Source organism: Sorex fumeus, unplaced genomic scaffold, assembly GCF_029834395.1.
Source record: "Sorex fumeus unplaced genomic scaffold, SorFum_2.1 ptg000009l, whole genome shotgun sequence".
Taxonomy (NCBI): Eukaryota; Metazoa; Chordata; class Mammalia; order Eulipotyphla; family Soricidae; genus Sorex; species Sorex fumeus.
The window spans coordinates 14,854,846-14,879,144 of NW_026606066.1; the positions used below are offsets into that span (position 1 = coordinate 14,854,846).

General features: G+C 36.3%; 1 protein-coding gene across 3 annotated transcripts in view; it reads right to left on the minus strand.

Annotated features, from left to right (window-relative positions):
• Positions 1-2,814: 2,814 nt before the first annotated feature.
• Positions 2,815-24,299, minus strand: part of KCNH7 (potassium voltage-gated channel subfamily H member 7) — a 462,509-nt gene continuing 441,024 nt past the window's right edge. For 2 of the 3 annotated variants that reach the window (XM_056110382.1, XM_056110381.1), the window contains exons 14-17: positions 19,740-20,003; positions 14,587-14,755; positions 6,180-6,372; positions 2,815-3,864 (exon numbers count right to left, since the gene is read on the minus strand). In XM_056110382.1, coding sequence (XP_055966357.1) covers positions 3,598-3,864; positions 6,180-6,372; positions 14,587-14,755; positions 19,740-20,003 — 893 coding nt within the window. In that variant the 3' untranslated portion in view covers positions 2,815-3,597. The remainder of the gene's footprint in view (positions 3,865-6,179; positions 6,373-14,586; positions 14,756-19,739; positions 20,004-24,299) is intronic. The other variant, XM_056110383.1, reaches the window with a different exon arrangement.

The following is a 24,299-nucleotide window of genomic DNA, read 5'->3' on the forward strand; positions in this document are numbered from 1 at the left end:
GTGCTTCAGCAATATAAGGAGGAGGACTTGTAAAAAGATGATTGCTGGGTTCCACCCTCAATGTTTCTGAATTAGCAGTTCTGGGTGGGGCCTGAAAACACACAGTTGTGAAAGTTCTCAGCGGTCCTAGTAATGCTGATTCTAGGAACACACTTGACACAACATCCTGTCTTCCTTTTTGAATTGAGTACACCATGTTAAACCTGACAATTGATGCCATATACCCAAACTCTGTTTTAGTATCTTCTTAGAGGAGCTCAAAAGTTTAGAGATAACTTATCACAATGGATTTAATAAAATATACTGTTCCAAATGTTCCCACCTTCTCATTTTCGTTGAATGAGTGATTATTAAATTTAAAAATCTTTCAGGAGAGTTGCTTCAGCATTTTTTATTCCTGGGTTCCCATCAACTAATTCAGATCATAGGGCTCCCCTGAGTAAAAGGATCCATTTCATCTTAAGTCTCTGGCCAATAAATAATAATGTCAGGAAAACTTCTAACCATGAGAAACTTCAGATTTTATCTGAAATTTTATTTTAGGCATGAATACCAGGAATTACCATATTTTAAGTATAAAGTAAAAGGTATTAGTGTTTTTAATTACCTGGAAGGCAAGCTGCTATACTGCTGTTATTATTAGCTGCAGCAATAAAACCTAGTTGGTCCTTAGCAGGATTCTAAGATGGAAAGTCAAATTTTTTGAACGACCCATGGGAGAAGATGACAATGATTTTAGCATTAGATATTTGGCCAGGAGAAGGGTATGGATTTCAGAAATTCAGACAACGGCTTTGGTCCTTTATAAGTCGTCTTAACCATGAGTCTTCTGACCTTTATGTCTGACTGACTGCATCGTTATATTGATCTCTAAGGCTCGTTTGAAGCTAATATCCTGTAGAAAGAGACCTTTCTCATCCTGCCTAACTCTGAAACTGAGATCTTAATCAAACAATTATTTTATGTGAAGGTATTAATTGGACAAAGGTTTGTGGAACATTAAAAATAATTTAAACAAATACTTGTATGTTATTTCCATTTTGTCCTTCCTCAGACCCAGTGTTTATAAAGAAGTAAATATAGAGCCTTTATGAGGAGGCTGAGTTTTATACATATTATACCAAATGTTACAGCTAAAGCACTCATGAATAGAAAAGATCTAAATTCTTCCCCTAGCAAATACTCTGTATAAGTGAATAATCTCTAGATAATTCAGTCTGAATTTCCCTAGCACTTAGATCAGCAATCTCATGAAATTCTTTGAAGTTGCAAAAAAATGTGCCTAAACTTAAAAATAAAATCACTAAATTTTCCTCTGAACTGGAGTTAGCCATTTATCTCCTTCCGGCTGGATACCCATAAATGTTTGCTGAATAAGGAAAGATAAGCATTATGTAGTCCCTAAATTTGTATGTGTATAACATGAAATAGTTTAAGAAATTGGTTAAAATTATTATACTTTTATTGAATTTGCTGGTCTTTTGTTCTTGATCATTTATGTTTTCATGAAATTAAGCAAGGATAAAAACAGATTTATGCCTAGACCTAGAGATTGCCTCCCATAGAGATTACCAACTATGTGACCACTTACATATATGTAGGAAACAGTTAAGGTCACTTCAGTTATATTTCAATAGTGCAATAGTTATTTTTATAAATTAAACCACAAGAATTTGAAGCCATATATTAGTGTCAAAGATAAAGGTAAATCATTAGATTATATTACTACTCTGGAAGGGCAAAAATCAATCTATTTAATAATGCAAAGAAATAATGATTCTATGAAATATACTTATGTAAAAATTAACAATGCAATGGGCTGGAGAGATAGTATAGTGGGTATGATCCTTGCCTTGCTTGTGGCTGAACTGGTTAGATCTCTGGTACCTTGTATGATCCCTAGAGCACCACCAGGAGTGATCCCTGAGCTCAGAGCCAAGAATAAGGCCTGAGCACCACCTGGTGTGGCCCCAAAACAACAACAAAATAACTAGCAAACAATTAAAAAATCTTCAACAAATTTCAAACACTTAGTTCAGAAGAAAAAATATAATGGGTCAATTTATAATAAAAATGTAAAACTGTACTCAAGTAAATTAAAAAATAGATCTTAACTAGAACTTGGTTAATCAGAATCTTATATTTACTTTTGATTTTTTTCTTTACCCTGCTTTTAATGAATGGCATTTCACCTCCACCCCCAAATATTAAAAATATATTTCATATATATTTTACTATTTGGAGACCAATATATATTCACTCTAACCAATATATAATAAAGTTGCATTTAATCTTTTCATTAGCAAAGGTGTTTGAATAGCCAAACAAAAATGAAATTTACTGCTGGTGTGTGCATCTTTACATGGTGGTAAATACATACTATTTTTCTACAGTTGGTATTAGAAATTCAAAGATTAATATATATTTAGAGAAAACGAACTAGTGTCCCATAAGTATATATTATTATATGGCTTTCTAATATGGGTACATTAAGTATCCACATTCTTGTGCATTCTTTGAAAAGCAAACTACATCCATTCTTTTGGTCTAATTGAGGATTGTCCTAAAACATGAATCAGAAGAAAGGTGTGGATTTTAGTTTACGTCAATTACACTTTAGCATGTGTAAAACACTTCAGCATGTGTTTAGGAGATTTTCGCCTCCACCTCATTGAACACTACCAAAAAAAAAAAAACAAGAAAGAAACAAAAAAAAGAAAGGAAGAAAGAAAGAAAGGAGGGAAGGAAGAAAGGAAGGATGGGAAGAAAGATGGGAGGGAGGGAGGAAGAGAGGGAGGAAGGAAGGAAGGAGGGAAGGAAGGAAGGTAGGAAGGAAGGAAGGAAGGAAGGAAGGAAGGAAGGAAGGAAGGAAGAAAGGAAGGAAGGAAACACTTGAGACATATCCTTCAAACTCATTAAGGAAATGTGCCTCTGGGAAATATTTTAGGTATGGATGAAAGCTGTAGGTAAGAGAATTTTAAATAAAAAAGTCCCTATGCTCTCATTAATGCTGGCTTATATTCATGTATTTGGAGATGGCCTATGAGATTTAGAATTCTAGAACTGTATGTTTTTTTTTCTCCCAGTGTCGTGCAATGAATCTAATGGCCAAACATCTTGACACAGAGAATTATATTCTCAAAAGTGACTAAGTTCCTTTTCTCCTCTTTGAACTTCCACGAATTGAGGATCAACTGAGTTGTATCTAAAAACAACTTTGCCTCTTGTTTCTTGTTTTTATATTTTCTTGGAAGGCATTTTCTTAACATAGTACTGGTATAGTAAAAGTAAATAGGAGTCTCCATGCAAGAGAAATTGGAGTTTCCTAACATGCACATGAATAAAAATAAAATTAAAAAATAAGGTGCCTTGAGATGCTGGCAGTTTTACCATTTGGAACAAAAGAGTTCATGTAGATATTTACATCCTAACTGCACAATTTTACCTTACAAGCTTCAATTTAGGAAAATATACAGTACTTTTGCATATAATGGTAACTTGTGAGCCCCTGAGTCAAGTAGAGAGGATTTAAATACAAAAAGAAAAACAGCCATTAAAAGCACTTACATTGTATGTAGAGTAAATAGTATAAAATGATTATTCCCCAGGAAGACCAGGATCAGAAACATGCCTATGAAGACCCAAGATTCCTACAGTGCTTATGGATGCCTCTGTCAAAGAGGGATGCCTAATTGGATGAAGGTAAGTTTTTCTTTGTTGAGGGTGAAGCTCTAAAGAGAGATCACTGTCTTGCTTTAAAAGTGAAGTCAAGTTGTCTTCTGAAGCTGTGTTCAGATGCACTCCACTTGAGAGGGATTCTTTGGACTTAAGTTTAGACTTTTCAAGGTCTAGAAATTCAGGACACTGTGAGAAAAGAAAACAAGTTTTTTTCTTTTGTTTTGCTTTGTTTTGTTTTTGTAACTCATAGGTATAGATTTAGAAAATAACATGCATGAAATCTAAATATGTTTTCTTTCCCCATAAATCTGTATATGCTTTAATCCACTAGTCTCTCTCCAAAATGGACCAAGACATTAGAGGTTTGGTAGCAGTTGAGATATTACTAGTTTAGCAATATAGAGACAGGAAGGAAATAGACAGGGTCTGATTAGAAAGAAAATAACCCCAGAGAAAAATTCCTGAGTATAGGCTCAGTATTTGCAGATTATTCTTTCAACTACCATGTTCTTCCCGAAACCCTTTATTTTACCATCTCTTCTGTCTTAAGTCCATCTCTCTAACTGCAGAACATAAAAGAGAGAAGGGTTTTTACCTTCCCTAGGCTTTCTACTTAAGAATACCCCATGCCCTATATGTCCTGTTTTTCCCTTCCTTGGATAAATTCCTACCAAATTCAACCTTTTTGTCTCAGTCCCCTGCTTTAAAATCATGACTGAGGACAAAAATCTAAATGCACTATGACAGTAATAAACAATTCCAAGTTCTTAATTTTTACTCTGAAGTCAGAGCAGGGTTTTTTCTTCTTAAAAAATGTCTTAATTTCAGTAAAGTTATCAGGATTCATCTTAATTCAAAAATTCAAAACAAAACTTTGATAATTAGGATAAGAAACGTGGGAAAGACTAGGGAGTATTAGGAGGAGAGAAAAGAAAGGGACATCACACATCTCTAGTCTGAAATTAATTTGTCCATGGAAAACAAAGAATAAAATACATGGTTTTGCATGATTCCCAGCCATTCAAAACTTAGTAGAGATAAATTAATTTCTACTTTCATATTTTAGGAAGATTCCATTATTTTCATTCTGACACATAACCTCCTGTTATTAATGTAGCTTCATTTCCTAGAATGCTTTTCACTAAATCCTCAAATAGCTAAAAAAATGTTTTAAAAAATTATTTTGTAAAGCCTTTTCTAAAGCATCATCCTTAGGTCCGATTTGCCATAGTTTTTAAGCTACTAAATAATATGTCCAAAAAAGATTCCAAGGGGACTTAGACTTTTCACACTAACATACTAATTTTATTTATTTATTTATTTATTTATTTATATATTTTTTTGCTTTTTGGGTCACACCCAGTGATGCATAGGGGTTACTCCTGGCTCTGCACTCAGAAATTACTCCTGGCAGTGCTCAGGGGACCATATGGAATGGAATTGAACCTGGGTCAGCCGCATGCATGGCAAACGCCCTACCTGCTGTGCTATCACTCCAGCCCCAACATACTAATTTTAAAGGGACTTGAAGGCATCTAAGGATGCTTTTATCAATTATCTATCTATCTATCTATCTATCTATCTATCTATCTATCTATCTAATTTTTGGGCCATACCTGGCAATCTTCAGACATTACTCCTGGCTTTGCACTCCTGACTGTGCTTGGGGGACCCAGGTCGGCAAGCTCTCTACCCACTGTACTATCTCTCCAGCTTTTAGGACACTTCATTTTAACCTCCCTTCTCCATAGTCACCAAGGTGAGACAAGTGTAGAGATTTCTCAGGATTTGGGGACATAGATAAGATAGATAAGATTACCACTTCTGGAACTGGCCAATTGCTTTTTTATTTTTTAGCCTTTGTTTCCTTTTTGGAATTGGCCCAGTCTCTTGTTACTAGAGCACAACACTGAAAGCTTCTTTGGATCCTGGAGCATTCTTTCAGCTTTAGAGTTCTAACGTATATCAATCAATATCAATATCAATATCAAAAAAGAGAGTTTTCAAAATAAAAATGTTAGTGTTTTAAGGCCATTCATATGGCTTCATTGTTCTCAAACTTAAAATATGCTAAAGACCTCATGGTGTCTCACTAATAAAAATTAAAAAAAATACGCATAAGAATTAGTGGGGCCTGGAACAACAGCACAGCAGGTAGGGTGTTTGCCTTGCACGCAGCCTGCCTACCCAGCTTCGATTTCCAGCATCCCATTCCTGAGCACCTCGAGGTGTAATTCCTGAGTGCAAAGCCAGTAGTGGTGCATTGCTGGGTGTAACACAAAAAGAAAAAAAAAAAAGAATCAATGGGGCCAGTTGTTTAAAAAAGCAGATAATAGGGTTCATTTCCAGAAATTCTGAGTATAAACACATACGGGAACAAGATTCTATATTTCCTGTGGAAAATCATTTCAGGTGATTCTGATTCAAAAGGTCACTAAAAAACAAAACAAAACCCTTTGAGAGACACTTGTCACTGGAGGTTGTACATTATGTGGACTCACTTGTGAGGAAGGACTAAAACTTCGGTCGGTCTTGATGGATGCTACAGGCTGGCTGGTTCTCATCAGGTGGATGATGGGTCTCTGATATTCTGCTCCTGCTGTGACCATACTATAGGCTGGGGGAACCACCGTGGTTTGTTTCTGCAGTAACTGTAAGATGGTCTGTATATCTGCCGTCATTTGGGATTCAAGTCTGAGGGACAGACATAAACAAGGGGAAATAACCTAAAAATAATCCAAGACTGCAGAGCATTTGAGAAAATTTTAGCACGATCAACCAACAAAATTATGACCCTGCTTTAAACCAGAAGGACAGGAGAGGGAGCACTGAGATTCTCACTAGGATGATCACTTTCTATGTCTCAATGATAGTGCAATAAAGAACACAGGGTTTCCTTTATATAAGAACAAAAAACAGCTGAATGGAATAGATGACATTTTTACAAACCTCTATTGATTTCAAATGTAAAACAGAATCTATTTCAATCACTGCTTTAGCTTTCCAATGAGTCTGTTCAGTTTCTCATGCACATTTTATTTAATCCTTAAGAAATAGAGTTTGTAACACATTTTGCAATGCCAGATAATTCAACATGTTTAAATTTCATATTACGCTTGTTTTAGTTTGCCTCTCCTGTTTACAAGTATTTCACATTCTATTTAGTGAATTTTTTCCTTCAGCATTAAGTATAGTTTAATGATAGCATTTAACACCCACAGTTTAAGACTTTTGGTATTTAAGAAATAGACCCAATTGTAAAACTTCACTTGCTTCTGTTCCCTATTTACCTTGCAGAATATCACTCTGTTAATATTTTTTATGCCAAGTTCACAAGTAACAACTTGACCTGTTAATTTCACTCCCACTTAAAATTAAAATTTAAGAGATAGTAGCAAAGTAGAAAGCCTGATTATTCTTTGTTGCATATGTTAGTAGCATAGAAAGCATAATTTTATAGGCATAATAACAGAAAATCTGGAACATATGCTTCTTTTTAAAACATTTCCTTTTTTCCCCTCTCTTATTTGTGCTAGGACTTAACTATGAACAAAAAGTGAAGGAACAGTAAATCTTATCAAAAATTTTAAATAGAACTTATTTCATCAATTATATACATGTTTAATTTATAGATTTCTAAGTGGATACAACTTAGTCTTTGATTTAAAAAAGAAAATAATATACCTGAAAAGCATGATTAAGAGGGGCTGGAGTGATGGTACAGTGGGTAGGGCGTTTGCCTTGCATGCTACCGAACCGGGTTTGATTCCCAGCATCCCATATGGTCCCATGAGCACCGCCAGGAGTAATTCCTGGGTGCATGAGGCAGGAGTAACCTCTGTGCATTGCTGGGTGTGACCCAAAAAGAAAAAAACAAACAACCAAAAAACAAAAACATGATTAATATTTTTTCCATTGGGGCCCAAACAGTAGAAGAATAGGTACAGCACTTGCTTGCTTGTGGCTGACCCAGGTTCTATCTCTGGTATCCCATGTGCTCCTCCAAGTCCACCAGGAGTTATCCCTCAGCAGAGCCAAGAGTGGGTTTGGCATAAAAATAAAGACAAAATTTTTTTCTCTTTTTCTTGTTAGTACTAATTGACACTATACATACTTCTGAGAATTGTAACAGATTGTTCTTGTAGATTCTCTATATTTGATATTTTTCACCAGATTGCTTAGTGTCTTCTACTTCAATAGCTACAAATATTAGATGATTTTGCTTTGCAAACATCAAAAGCACAGATCAATCAAGAAGGCAAAACGTGTGTTATCAACTAGTTTACCTACTTAAATGTTGGTCTGATCTAATTTTTCATAGTTAACTAAACTGAGCAGACTATTATTGCGTACCATTTTTCCTTACATTTCTTAAGGTCTTGCCCATATTTCGTCTGCACTCAAAATTCATCTCTATTAAATTCATTCAGTTAATTTATCTCTCCTCTGTGATCTGAAAGAAATTCTACATGCAAATGTCATCATAAATATTTCTGTACAAAATTAGTTTATAATCATCAACATTTAATTTAGTGACAGGCTTATATAATGTTCATCTTATTGAATGTAAACAATTTTTGAATGCACAAGAATTGAGAACTTCATCAACAAATGGGATTTAAGACTTACTAGAGTATGACACTATGGTAATGTTTTGGATTCTTATAAAGCCTTTGTTAAATAGTAGTGATCTCTGAGAAATAGGATCTTTATATTATGTAATCTTTCTACTTGAATAGTGGATCAGAGGGAAAAATTGATTGGAAGATGGTATTTTAGTAATTGTTGCCTGCTGTCCTGAGCACAACTCATCATGTGCAAAGGAAGTAGCTTATGTGAGGAGAGAGTTGATTTTGCCAAAGTAACCTTGATAAGTTTGTACTTTACTTCTATCAACATGTTTTGATCCAGTAAAACTTTCTGAAAAAAAAAAGACTAAATGAATAAATAAGTTGACTCCTTCAGTAAAGTTCTACAAATTAGCCCCCCCCCCCCCCCGAAACAACTTGCTTCTCAAAAATATTTGATTTATTTTATAGTTCTGTTTGTTTTTAGGTCACACCTAGCTGTGCTCAGGGTTGGCTCCTGGGTTTATGCTCAGGGATCACTCTTGTCAAGTTCAGGGCATCATATGTGTGGGGGGGACTGAACCTAGGTCTGATGTGTGCAAGGCAAGTGGTCTTTTCTTCTATATTATTTTTCCAGACCTTCAAAAAATCTTATTTATCCAAACTTTTCACCAAGACCCTCACCTAATTTTTTTCATCAATCCTGCACTATTATGTTATGTACTTCACAATTTTGATCAATGTCTTATCTTGGAAGGTCCTATAATTTATCTTAAGTTACCATACCTTCTGGAAATCCACTATGTCAGTATGGTGGTCTCCCTTTCTGCAGTGATCCTGAATATGTAGCTTTGTTTTGATAACTATTTTTATGATATTTTGGCTTACTCAGTGCAATGGATCAAACTTTATATCCTCTCAAAATCACATGTTGAAATTCTAACAACCCCCAAAGTAACTAAAAGTCAACATCACACCAAGACAAACTGTCATAAACAATCATAGCACCCATTGATTCTTCTAAGGGCCCTCTCATCTCTTCTATAAGGGGATGGGGGAAGTGCACACCTGAATGTGCTCAGGGCTTACTTCTGGCTCTGCTTGGGAATTGAACTGGATTGGTTCCATGCAAGGCAAGCACCATATCCACTGCCTTATTGCTCTGGCCTTAATTTACTTTCTTTTAAAAGGACATAGTCCAACCCTCTTTCCTAATTATAATGTTATTTAATTGTAGCTATTCCCAAAAAGCTCCTAAGTATACATGATATATATATATATAGATAGATAGATAGATAGGTATGTTTATATGCATATATATGTAATCTACATTTGTTTTTCTCTTGTTAATTTGTCTTTGATTTATGGAGTTTTAGTAAAGATCACATAAGGATAGTAAAAAAAATCATTTTCTTCTTGTATATCAGCATAGCTCTATAGCTGTATAAGTGAATATTTCTATACAGTTATTCAAGAACCCGCAGTACACAAAAGTGATTTTAGGTAGGAATGTGAGAGGAATACATGGTGATAAATTTGGAACCTAACCTCAGAATGACATGAACTGAGCACCTCAGGAAAAAAGAAGGAAGTGAATACATAACTACAATAGGAAGTGAATAAAGTGCTTTATGTGATTCTAGAGGCAGGAAGACAAACTGCTCTAGGTAGATGGAATCATTACTGGAAGGTGCTACATTCTCTAGAGCCTCTATACTCAGTATGGTCAAAGCTAGAGGCTTATTAGAATGTGGAATACCTGCCACTTTAGACTAACCAAGTTAGAATCTGCATTTTAACAAGATCCTGAGGTGATCTCAGTGCTTAATAAAGTTTGAGAAGCAAGTCTTTAAGATCAGTGTTAATGATTTCCCTAAATATGTTTATCTATACTAATACAGATATATGAAACATCTCTTTGTAAACCTTTAACCCTACTTAGAGTTAATTGGCCATTAAGTAAAGCTACAGGGATGACTTGAAATATATCATTTATATTTCTTTTCATTGCATTGTGTACTCAATATCAGAATCTGAAGGAAACAAATGGTATAGGAATTCACAACACCATATATAAGCAGACTGCTGGTGTAAAGTGGGTTAACACACTTCAACAAAGTGCACCAGGATGTCAAAGTTTGAATGGGAGGTCAAAGTTCTTCATAAGTTTTTTTCTTATATTTTGCCTTATAGAAAGGGGCTTGCTCTTAAACTATTTCCACTCAGGTTTTATTTGTTTTTCCCCTGAGAAAAACAGCAAGTGCAAGCACTGCTTACAACACCTTGGAGTCATTATGCTTTTGATATTAAATTAAATGTTGGTGTTGTGTGTACAAAAACCTTTTTCACTTTTTTGTGAATTCCTGTATGAGATCATGACCCATAATTTAAGAAGTCAGACTCTAAAACAAAGCAGAGAAAAGAGGTTGTGGAGATAGCAGCACAACAAAACCATAATATTTTGAATTTTAAATACAAAAAAAAAAAAAGGAAAACTGAGCTAAGCAATAAAGGTATTGTGAAAATGTCACAGAAAAATAGAAGTTAGTCAAAGGAAAAGAATACCAAGGACATATAGGTACTGGCACATGTCAAATTTAATTGTGCTTTAGTTATGGGAAAATATGGATAATGTATAAAACTAATACACCAAAATAATAATAAAATAGTATTGCTAATAGGAAGCTGCAAACCACAAACCCTAAATTTATGTGTCCCTAAAAGTTTACACTACGGGGGTATGATGCTGCCAGCAGGTCAATCTGTACCTGTGAGGCGAGTGCATCAGCAGCCTGATGGCACCTTCAGACTTCCAGATACCCCAAACTAGCTGCTGTGCCTTTGGCCAGACCCCAAAAATGTGGAACAAAGCTTACCAAGAAAGTAAATGGCCAAAAGTTAGGTATGTGGGAGACACACCCACAAACCACCTCGGGCTCAGCTATATAACTGGAGGCATGGCCTCTTTGGTTCCTGATCGAACTGCTTAACGACCACGATCCCAGAGACTCAGAATCAAATCTCGAAACCCAATGGCTTTTGGCAGAAATGCTTCCGGTGCCTGCGGTAGGTTACTGGCGCTGGGACAACCCAGGTGGGAATAGGTTTTGTGCCTTGTCCTGTTTCCCCTGGCAGCCCAGTGGATGCCATTCTCCAGAGGCCACTGTACAGTCAGGTTTGGTCCCGCAGTGACGAGACACATGGGGCCTCATGGGATGGGGGTGGAGCCAGCCCTTTCCTTCCTGCACCAATGAGACCCTGGGTCGCCACCCATGAACGGCCTCTCTGACTCCTGATCAAACTGCTTAACAGCCATGATCCCAGAGACTCAGAAACAAATCTCGAAACCCAGCAGCTTTTGGCAGAAGTGCATCTGGACCCCGCAGTAGGTTGCTGTTGCCGGGCCACCCCAGGGGGCGAAGGGTATTGTCCTTCTGCCTGCTCCCTCTTGGCGGCTCGGTGACCGCCATCCGCCAGAGGCCATTGGACAGTCAGATTTGGGCCTGCAGTGACGAGACAGGCGGGGCCTCACAGGATTGGGGTGGAGCCAGCTCTTTCCTCCTTATCTCAACAAGACCTCAAGTTGCTGCCCACGAACAACTTCTCTGGCTCCTGATCAAGCCGTTTAATTGCCATGATCCCAGAGACTCAGAACCAAATCTTGAAACCCAGTGGCTTTTGCCAGAAATGTGTCCGGTCCCTGCAGTAGGTTACCAGCGCTGGGCCACCCCAGGTGGGAATAGGTTTTGTGCCTTGGCCTGTTCACCCTGGCGGCCTGGTGGTTGCCATCCTCCAGAGGCCACTGGATAATCAGGTTTGAGCCCGCAGTGACGAGACACATGGGGCCTCATGGGATGGGGGTGGATCTGGCCCTTTCCTCCCCACCCCAACGAGACCTCGAGTCACCACCCAAGAACGGCCTCTATGGCTCCTGATCAAGCTGCTTAACAGCCATGATCCAAGAGACTCAGAAACAAATCTTGGAACCCAGTGGCTTTGGCAGAAATGTGTGTCTGCACTTGAAGTAGGTTACTGTCTCCGGGTCATGACATGGGGGAAAGGGTGCTGTCCCTGCACCTGCTCCCCCGAGGCAGCTCGGTGACTGCCGTTCTCCAGAGGCGATTTGACAGCCAGGTTTGGGCCCTCAGTGACGAGACACATGGGGCCTCATGGGATGGGGGTGGAGCCAGCCCTTTCCTCCTCATCCCAATGAGACCCCAAGTCGTCACCCACGAGTGGCCTCTCTGGCTTCTGATCAAGCTGCTTAATGGCCATGATCCCAGAGACTCAGAAACAAATCTCAGAACCCAGTGGCTTTTGGCAGAAATGCGTCCGGACCCCACAGTAGGTTACTGTTGCTGGTCCACCCCAGGGGGGAAAGGGTATTCCTCCACCTGCTCCCCCTAGGTGACTCTGTGGCCTCCCTCTTCCAGAGGCCACTGGACAGTCAGGTTTGGGCCCGCAGTGACGAGACACAGGGGGCCTCATGGATGGGGGTGGAGCTGGGCCTTTCTTCCCTGTCCCAATGAGACCCCGAGTCACTACCCATGAATGGCCTTTCTGGCTCCTAATCAAGCTGCTTAACGGCCATGATCCCAGAGACTCAGAAACAAATCATGGAACCCAGTGGCTTTTGGCAGATATTCCTCTAGTGTTAAAATTTTGAAATTTCAAAATCGCACGGCCATTACTGCAGCCACGTGACATCATATGTTATTCTTAACCAGCAATAGAAAACAAATTGTCCACTGTTGCCTTTTCAGCAGATTTATTATTATTTGGGCTTAAATCCCAAATAATAATGGTGGGTCTGGTGCCAAAATTTTGAATGTGATCAAAGTAGAGAGAGAGTAATGTGGAAATCATCTGCCCCACAGGTAGGGGGAGGTGTGGGATGGGGGTATACTGGGGCTTTTGGTGGTGGAGAATGGGCACTGGTGAAGGCATGGGTGTTTCATTGTATGTCCGAGACTTAAACCCAAAAGCTTTGTAACTGCTCTCACGGTGATTCAATAAATAAAATTATCACTGTCACTGTCACTGTCCTCCCATTGTTCATCGATTTGCTTGAACAGGCCCAGTAATGTCTCCATTGTGACACTTGTTACTGTGTTTGGCATATCAAATACGTCATGGGTAGCTTGCCAGGCTTTGCCATGTGGGCGAGATAGTCTCGGTAGCTTGCCAGACTCTCCAAGAGGGGAGGAGGAATCGAATTCGGGTTGGCCATATTGGCTACTTGCAAGGCAAATGCCCTACCTGCTGTGCTATCGCTCCAGTCCAACAAAATTATAAAAAATGAAAAAAAAGTTTACACAGTCCTCAGGACATACCAAAATAAATATTTCAATAGTCTGTGATTTATGCTAAAAACATTCAGGTTTTCTTGATAAAGCAACAAGAGTACACTAAAATCTAATTTTTTCTCTAAAGAAACACTACATCAAGAAATACAGAAAGCACAGGTAAAGTTGGAGACTAAACAATGAGGAAAATTAATAATAGAAGTTATGCCTATTGTTAGTTAATTTGTTGAATTCAAAGAGCACTGCTGTATAGAATGTATATCCATATATATTATCTTAGATCTTACAACAGCATTGCACTGTTATACATTTAAGTATTCACTCAATTTTTAACTTTATAAAATAGATATATGTATATATATATGTGTGTGTCTGTGTATACATACAGATACATATAATGGAAGTAAATTATCGGAAACTATTTTCTCTCAATTAGAGCTATTAAAGAAGTTCAATTTAAAAGACGCTTTTTGTGTCTGTTATTATGCATCGTCTAGTATATACATACACAAGTTGTATAATTTATGATTAAATTATTAAGGTGACTTAAATTATTAATTAACTGAAAGAAGATAAGCAAATAAATACATTAAGAAACTAAATATGCTTCTTTGACCAATAAATACCACGGCAAGTCCTTATTAATTGGGTCAGAGGCATTAATTTGGAATAACTGACTCTAAATAAATGATTGTATGATTTAATTATATCAAGCATGTATCAATGTTACAAGATTTAAATTTGGCATTTAGAGATGGGATACAGACCTCAGCACCAGGTGGCGTTAACTTCATTTAAATTCCCTATATATATTTATGCACACACATTTTAATGGGTTTCTCTATTGCTTAATACTGCTGAATTCTGGTAGCAAACAGCATGGATAAAGCAAATTATATTAAGTAAATATAAGTAAGCAAACCAGTAAATTATTTAGTACAGGTAAAAGTATTTTTGTTTGTTTTATAAGTAATAGACAGAGTCAATTATGGGCATGGGTTTTGTCCTTTTCTTTGTTCCTCCTTTGCCTATACCTGTTAAGTTGTTCTTGGAGCAAATCTAATCTTTGTTCCACTTCTCCATAGGTAAGATCACTTTCTGTTTCAGAGATCCCCCAGGCTGCTTGCTGAACTGCTGATGGACTAGACTCCTCAGCTTGAGTTCGGGTGTTTTCTCGTTCCCAGCTTCTGGAGTCAGCAATATCTGGAAAGCAGCAAGATCGAAGTTAGTATTCACAGGCAACCACTGGAGAGGAAACAGGGCATCTCAGAAAACATGTCAAGAGACAAAAGCTGGAACAATTCAGGGACCTAGCTAGGGGTCAGCACCAGTTGGTGGGCAAGTCCCACCCTGCCACTCACCGTTTCCCATGTGCAAATAAAATATATTACGAGCAGTGAGTTTTGAATATGATTTTGTATTTGTGATTTCTGTCATATTTCTGGTTGTGCTAAGAGGAAACACCGAGAAGTCAACCCAAACTTAAAGAGCAATGAATTTGTGGTTTTTGTATTTGAGAAGAAATAGCCCATTTTATTTGTATTGCTTTACCTCTGATGTAAGGTTTTGGACTCTTAGCCAAAATAAATTTTACACTTCATAATTCAGAGCATGCCTAAGTTGAGATTCAAGGTGGCAGTGCCATTCTTTTTTGAGGTGTGTGTGCGGGGGGTATCCCTTAGTACAATGTAATGAAATGTAGAACCAAACAACCATAGCCATTAGAAATGGAAAGACTGTTTTTTTTTCCTTTTTGGTTTTTGGGTCATAATAGGCCATGTTCAGGGTTTGCTCCTGGCTTTGTGCTCATGGATCACTTCTGGCATCATTTATAGTGTCAGGGTCTGAAAGGCAAACGGTTTACCAGCAGTATTATCTCTCCAGTTACAAACTGGAAAAACTGGAAAGGGTTTTGAAAATCTTGTTGTCCGGAGACACTCTTTCACATTTCCTTGTAGTTTCTTCTACACATAAAAAATAGAACACATTAATAATTTCTGGGGGGTTTTGGTGCTCTATTATTTAGAATTGGTACTTCATGTCACTATCTTTAAAAAAAACAAAACCTTAAAACATTGTTTGTCTTAATGTCTGTTTTTTAAGTGTTTTGAGTACCCTTACATGCTCAACCACTACTGAATGTGGAGGCAGTGGAGAAAAAGGCAGTTGTTCCACTTTAAGAATTCTGTTCATTGGGGCCAGAGCGATAGTAGAGTGCATAGGGCATTTGCCTTGCAGGAGGCCGACCAGAGTTCAATCCCCGTATCCCATATGGTTTCCCAAGCATCCTCAGGAGTAATTCCTGAGTGCAGAGCCAGGAGTAACCCCTGAACATCACTGGGTGTGACAAAAAATAAATAAAGAAAGAAAGAGTTCAGTTCATCAACGTTTGGATAATTTTTCATTGGTTCATTTCTGACCTTCCAATTTACTGTTTCTCCTATATTCTATATTTTCAAGTTGTCAATATTTGAAGATAAATATCTTACTTTTCCTCTCATTTTTGTCATGTATTTTGGTTTTGTATTGTTATAACTATTATTGCTTTTATTGCTGGGATCCCATGCTGGGAAGGGATCACAGGACCACACACATCAGTGCTCAGAGTATATATATGGTGCAGAAGATCAAACCTAGACCTCACACATGCAGGACATATGCTCTATCCTATATTATGACTGAGCTACATCCATGACTTGATCTTACTTTTTTTTATAGGGCATTTTATCTGCTTTCTTACTTTCTAATTTCATATATCCAGGGAAGAGCTTTTAAATAATTGAAGGGAAATAAATCCAAGGAAAATGTAGCAGAGGAATTTGGAGCTAATTTTAAAGGAAAAGAAAAAGTGGGCAATATCTTTTCCCTAATGGAAGTACAGGTAAGAGAAAAAATATCTAGCTGGTCTGCATTTTTCACATGAATATGTTTTTGAGTTACAAAGAATAATTTTTTTGAATATCAAGTGCAGCATGTTAAGCATAAATACATTTTTATAGTGCTCAAATAAAATGAGTTGTTTTTTATTTCCAAAAGATGAATAAAATGTAAACTATTAGAATGTTCTTGGTTATAATTTATTCTCTAGGGCGTTTGCCTTGTACGCGGCCAACCCGGCTGAACCGAGTTTGATTCCTCCGCCCCTCTAGGAGTGCCTGGCAAGCTACCAAGAGTATCTCACCCACATGGCAAAGCCTGGTAAGCTACCCATGACCTATTCAATATGCCAAACACAGTAACAGTCTCATAATGGAAACTTTACTCGGCCCACTTGAGCAAATCGATGAACAATGGGAGGATGTTGCTATAGTGCTACATTAAAATTTAGAGATACATTGTTAGCTTGTTCTAACAGTGATACAAAAAAAATTCAAAGGAAAAATCCTGGTTAGTGGTCTTAATTAAAATGAGCATCTTTGTAGGCACTTTCTAAATATAGCTCAGAAAGAATCTGCACTTGGTTGCCTTGGAAAATGTTGCTATAGTTGCAAAACACATTTCTGGAAGTGGATTTACAGAAAGTAAACTTTTTCTTTGCTCTGGGCACACAATTTTCCTACAGTCAACTTTTGACCTCAATTTAAGTAGGATCAGAGTCCATCTAATTGTTTCTTTCTCTTTAGTTTTGCCCAAAGGTGCTCTTCTCTGGATTCAGGACAACAAATGCCAAGAATGTGAGTGAGTAAAAATTTCTATTGATAATAAAATTAAAATTTAGTCAGGTTTAGTACTTTGAAAAATAGCAATTATAACTATACCCTGTATATTATTTAAATTCTTGAACATTCCACAGTACTTCACCTTAAACTCATTAGGGAATGAAATTTTCATTGAATGGAATTTTGGAATTTTCCATTGGTTGACTATCTTAATTAACCAGGTTAATCATGTGCCACACTGATTGATGATATATAAATCAATTATGTTTATTCAATTGACATGCATATTCAGCTAGGCGTTTTCAAGGTAATTATTAATGATTGAGTAATAATTGCATTGTGCATATTTGGAAGTGAAAAGTTTGTAGATTCTAAAGTTATTGTTACAATGCTCTGTATATGTAGAATAGCTAACTAAAAATAATTAGAAAAAGTGACAGGAAAAATTTATAAGATGAAAGGTGTAGAATTCAGTCAGTGAGAGTCACAAAGTTCCTCAAATATATATTTAATGACTTGTCACTTTAGATTTTAAAACTCAAGCTGAGCACAGCAAATGAGTAACTAAAAAATAAAAAACCAGGCTCATGATATGCTAACTTTTGGAGATTGTAGAGAGAGGATTCAGCAAGCTCTTCACGAACTTCTGACTTTCATAACGCAACCTGTTTCTATTTTTAACATTTCTCAGGATCCTCTTTCATAAATAACTAAAACGGGACATTTGGTAATCACATTTAATATTCCATTCTTCCATTGTGATAAATGAGGTACTATTTTCATTCACTTCATCAAGATTTTACGTTGTCTAGAGAACTTGGCTTATATTCTTAGCTTTAGCATGGGGCCATGATAAAAGATTTGATAAGGCAAGTTACTGAGAAAATGTAAAACCTAAAAGCCTAAACATAGAATAATAAAGTCAGTAAATTTTCATAAATTCATAGATTCAAGAACAGATTTAGATTAATAAAACCTTCATTGTCATATATATTCCCAGATATAGTCCACTTATATTATGGTGTTAATAATAGGCATTTGTTTACTGGGTCTCATAATTTTATTTCTAGTCAGGCCAAGAACTCCTATTTTTCCTTCATTTCTTTTATGATCTTTTGCAAGAGGTTTTGGACAACACTCACTGGTACACAGGAGCTTCTCCAAGCTCTAAGCAACCGGATCACCCAGCAGTGTCAGGGGAACATGTAGCGCCAGGGATTGAGCCAAGGTTGGCTGCATGCAAAGTAGGTGCTCTGTGCTATCTCTCAATTATCTCATTTATATTATTTTTTTGTAGTTACTTTATCTCTACATTTTTATATTTTCAGAGATATGCAAAATTATTAATGGGTCAAAAATGAAATCTGTGAGAGAATAATAAACCAAACTACAATCTTATTTTAAGAGAGTTATTTTCATGTTTATTTTAATAGTCACAACAAACCAGTTGGCTAGAAAATATTATTCCTATTTTAAAGATATGCAAATTGGAACAGAGATAGTTTCATGGGCTAGAGTACATAAAATGCAGAAGTACTATGCTTGAACCCTAGCACAGCACCACCAGGAGTGATTCCTAAGAAACAAACTGAGAACAGCTTCTGATTGCAACTGCTGGGTATGGCTCCAAACCAAATAAAAATATATAATAACAAATATGCGCAAACTAAGTTTTGATTGGCTCTGTCAAGTCACTTCCCAGCAGTCAAAATGAAAGCAAGTGGTAGAGCTAGGCTTGGAGCTAAGAAGTGTAAACTACATCTGTTTTTTGCAGTCACTTAACTGCTAGCTCTAACTTCATCGGTAGACCTAGCTCTGTAATGCTAAGTTACTTTTTTTTCAAAGTGATTCTATTTTCTTGAGCATCATATATATCCTCATCATTAAATTTTCAGACATTAATGAAGTATTATTTTCTATTTCATGTGCATTTTCTATAACAAAACTCATACATTTGTATATTCCTTTTTGTAGAGTTAATAAGGATGTTGAAATGAGTTGGCTTAAGAATACAGTGTATATCTCTTCATTTTTTCATAATTACCAGTAAACTTTTTTTAGTACTTAGTACAGCATTATGCATTAACACTTTGTTTAATAGAATTACCGTGTTTGGGAATGATGGATGGGAAATAAATATAATAAATATACATACATATGTTATATAATGATATATACTTGTATTTACACACCCATATATAACTATATAAATTAACTGACTTAGTCCTCAAAACCCTCATTAGGCCCCTTTCCTGTTCAAATAACTACAATAATCCCAGAATAGTTCACGTGCCATTACATTATGTATAATGCGCTATTGAAGTCCTTATGCTGCCACTTAGCAAATAAGAAATACAACTGTTCTAGAATCAAGTCAATGGTTTATAGATAATCTGGTTTGAATTATGTAAATATTTCATGATAGTGTTGCAAAAGATTAGGTTAAGATATGTCAGGTCTACTTTGTAAGTAGTCACCATTTTATGATCAGCACTGAAGAGAATTTGATTTCTGAGAAATTTGATTACCTTTGCAGGAGTGACTTCTTTTATCTGTGTGAATTCTTCCTGAGATGGGAACAGTTTCTTCATAACTGAGTTCAGTTGCTTTTCCTATTCCTATTGGGGAATCGGCTATTCCTGAGAAGAGAGGCTTTTGTTCATCATCTATGGAGGAAATAAAAGACGAAGACCTGCTTTTTTTCTCTTCAAAATGTTTCTTGGAACTCTGATAATGTCTTATGGTATCCACAGAGTCTTCAGGATCATTTGAACTGTTTCCTTTGCCAAAATCTAAAGAAAAATTATAGAAAATAATCAAATATGAAACTGTATAATATATTAAGAGATGTGTTAAAAACTACTGGTAACATATTTGAATATCTTTAACATAGACTTTCCTATAAAACCACCCTAAAATGCTTTCTGTCACTTGTTTTTCCTATTAAAAATGTAGATAGGCTGGGAGGCCTCTCTATTTAATTACAGGAGCAATTAGATTCTCTTAAGGAAATTAATAATTCATTTAAAAATTAAAAGAATATCTGCAACAGTAATAGCATTTGTCTCAGAAAAAAATTACAAAATGTTAATTTACAACCTTACAAATACTCAACAATCATTTTTCTTTGTAATATCATTCTTTTTATGGCAATAAAAAAGAGAAAAAAAGAATGTGTCTCAATTCAAAAATATCTCCACTATTCCACTATGTTTTTTTTTTTTAAACCTTCAAGCTTCCTCACCTGCGGTGGCCATTCACATACTGTAAAGGTTAAAAGCTGGAAGCCTTGCAGTGAAGGCTGGCAGGCTGAATTTCAACCCTGATACTGTGCATGTAACAGCCATGACTTCCCAGGAGACTTGGTTTGGAAGCATATAGGTATAAAGATAATGCTAAATATGTAATTAAAGTGACCTATCTAATAACATTAAAGCCAGTAGTGTATGTTGGGTGTTTTAAACTGAAATGTCAGGATAATTTCAGCCCTGAAGGTTATGTTATAACATATTTCAGCAGAGAAAACTCTAAGAGACAAACTTGTTTCCATTAGTGTCCTGGGGAGAGAGAGTAATTCTCCATCTGGTTACTGCTAATAACTAACCAATAAAACTCCAGAAGGTATATCATTTTCTAGAGAAATGATTAAGAGAGAGCCCCCATTTTCACTGTCTGTTGGGCTTACTTTGTTGTTTATAGAAGACCAAATGAATTGATTTAAGGTCATTCCAGTGGCACTTCCAATTGTCTCTTAAAATTCTCATTTGGCCTAGAAATTAGATTTTTTCATTTATTAATAAATCATTCAAAAGCCAAGGAGATAGTATAGCACATGATGTTTGACTTGTAAGGGACAAACTGGTTTTGATCTCCGGCACCTCACAAAGTACCCTGAATACTGCCAGAAGTGACCCTTGAGCACAGAGCCAGGAGTAAGCCCTGAAACCTGTTGGGTATGGCCACCAAACACTGTCACCGTCACTGTCCTCCCATTGTTCATCAATTTGCTCGAGCGGGCCCAATAACATATCTCCATTGTGACAATTGTTACTGTGTTTGGCATATCGTATACGTCACAAGTAGCTTGCCAGGCTTTGTGGTGAGGGCGAGATACTCTCGGTAGCTTGCCAGGCTTTTCAAAAGGGGCAGAGGAATCGAACTCGGATCGGCCATGTTGGCGTCTTACAAGGCAAACACCCTACCTGCTGTGCTATTGCTCCAGCCCCCCGAAACAAACAAAAATCATAATTTAAAATATGAAGACTAGAAATTAGCCCAAGGACAAAAGGATGGAATCTGAAAATCAACTGCAGTAAATGTAGCAAAATGAATTGTTTAACTCAGGTTCTTAAAGATTTCACATTTCCTTACTTATTTAATCATTGGTGAGAAGGCCATAAACATTTCCAGTCTCCCACACCCTAGAAATTATTGATTAGTCAATGTCATTGATGTATTTCCACTTAAACATGATCTTCTTGGTTGTGAAAATTTTGATCATCTATTTCTATGCAACCTCCTTTCTCCTACTTTTATTGACATAGGCTCTCCTTAAAGCTCTGTACTTCATTCTTCTCTTCCTCAATTTCCTTTGATTTTATTTTTTCTTCCTTTGAACATTTGATGAGTATTCCCCACTCTATGAATATATTACTTCATTCCTAAAAATAATTTTATCATAGTAAATTGTTGGAAAAAAAACCTTCACTTTTCTAATTTATTCCTGTGCCTACATAGTGAATTGCATTGGTTTGGTGCTCCTAAGTAAACCTTTGTATTATTTTCACACCCATGGAATCTGAATCAGATCTCAGACTTACCTTTTTGAAAATGCTTTTCTTTTAAGTACATTTAAGGAATCTTTTTCACGGAATCAAATATAAACTGAGTTTAACATTAAGTCATTCTTAGAGTGCTCCCAATCTAATTATGTATCATACTAATGTGGACTTTTGTAATTAAGGCACATAATACATTTTTATAGCACTTTGTCTCTTTGGCTAGATAGATTATAGAAATTTGCCACAGATTTGTAAACTAACATAAGATGGAAGTGACGCCACCTACTACATAGGCCTTGGTCTTAGTTTAACAACTCACAGCTTGATTTTTGATGCTTAGAAATAAAGTTATTGCTTAACATATATTATTAAAAATGAAATTCATTCAATTCACTGAGTTGATTTTAACTCAGGAAAAGTATTCATAGAATGAAGAAGTATTAGTTTCACATTAAAATTGAACCAAGTACTTAATATATGTGATATCTAAAACTTTTAGCAAACATTAAAGGTAAAAGTAAGAGTCATTAAAAAAAGAAATTAAATATTTGATTTTTTAAAAAATTTATGAAGAAGAAACAACATTCATTTCATGTTCGTTGCCATTGGATCAGCAGCCAGCTGCTTCCTGAAATTCAGTCACATGAATTTCTTTAAAGTAGCACTACTGTTAATAGCATCTTTCTATTCCTTACTAGTTAAAACAAAGCTTGTATTCTATAACTTAAAATAAAATTAGAAATGCCAGTCTATTTGTGGATTAAAAATGAAAACTTCTCAGGCTTAGGCTATAGGTTGCTGGTGGAATACATTAAATTGGGTTGAAATGCATTGCAATTAGCTGCCAGGTACTTCCAGATTTTGATGACTCTTCCATTTCTGACTTTTGCAACTTAAATTTGATCATTTAATAGAGCTGGAGCGATAGCACAGCGGGTAGGGTGTTTGTCTTGCGTGCAGCCAACATGGCCAACCCGAGTTCGATTCCTCCGCCTGTCTAGGAGAGCCCGGCAAGCTACCAAGAGTATCTTGCCCACATAGCAAAGCCTGGCAAGTTACCCGTGATGTATTCTATATGCCAAACACAGTAACAACAAAGTCTCAGAATGGAGACGTTACTGGGCCCACTCGAGAAAATCAATGAACAATGGGAGGACAGTGACAGTGACAATGAATAGACATCAAATAGTACAGATGTAATTTTTCTGAATTCTATTCATATTCCATGTACAAAAAGTATTTTGAGGACAGTAATTGAAGGGAGTTTTACATTTTCCTCTTTGCTACTTATTGTTTTACAAAGGAAAATTTTGCTTGTTTAATTTGGTCTAGATTTTGCCTTTAGATTTAGTTGATAAATACCATTTCATCTCTCTGCTTCAGGCTGACAGTCCATCTCTACCTTTTTTTCACACAGGATGTTATTCTATAGCATTTGTTATTCACCTTTCAGTTTTTCTATCTAGGAACAGGGTGAATATTGGAGGAATGAAGAGAAAGCTCAATCACCGGAGTACATGCTTTGCATGTGGGATGCTAAGTTTTAACCATGGCAGAGCATGATCCTTTGAATACCACCAGGATCAAATCCTTATCACCAAACTAATAGTGGCCCCAGAGCACCTCCACGTGTGCTATCTCGCAAAAACTAAAACCAAAACCAGAATGAACACGAGTATATAATAAGTGTCATGATCCATTCTTCTCAAGACTGCTAATAAAATGTACCTATTTATGAATATTTGGGAACAAACACTTGTGCTCAATCCATCTTTTGTGGAGTTGATAGGTTAATTAGCATTTTTATTTGTCAGATTGAGCAGGAAGATACAACTTTTGGTCAAAAAGAGGTACTTAATATGTCTCTCATCATTTAAGTTTCCACTTTCCTACTGTTAAAACTTTGAGATAGGTTAAATATTTTCCTGCTACATGCATCAAAAATTATGTTGAAGAAAATTGCAATCTAAAATATAATTTGTTTTAAATCAAGTACCTTAGTCTCTAGTTTTAAGAATAAGAAAGGGGGAAGACAACATTTTTCTATACAAATACAATTTCAAAATATCAGTTATCTTAATAATCTAAAGGCATGATTATATACCAATAAAATAGATAACAAAAACTAATGGTTAGTTATTGGAGAAGAGTTCTTAGAGATACCGAAGTATAATATCAGTGTATTTGAAAGCTTATCGATTACATTTTATTGAATCACCATGACATTAAAAGAAAGTTACAAAAAGTTATTTAAAAAGTTACAAAGCTTTCACAACGGGATTTCAGTTATACAATGTTCCAACATCC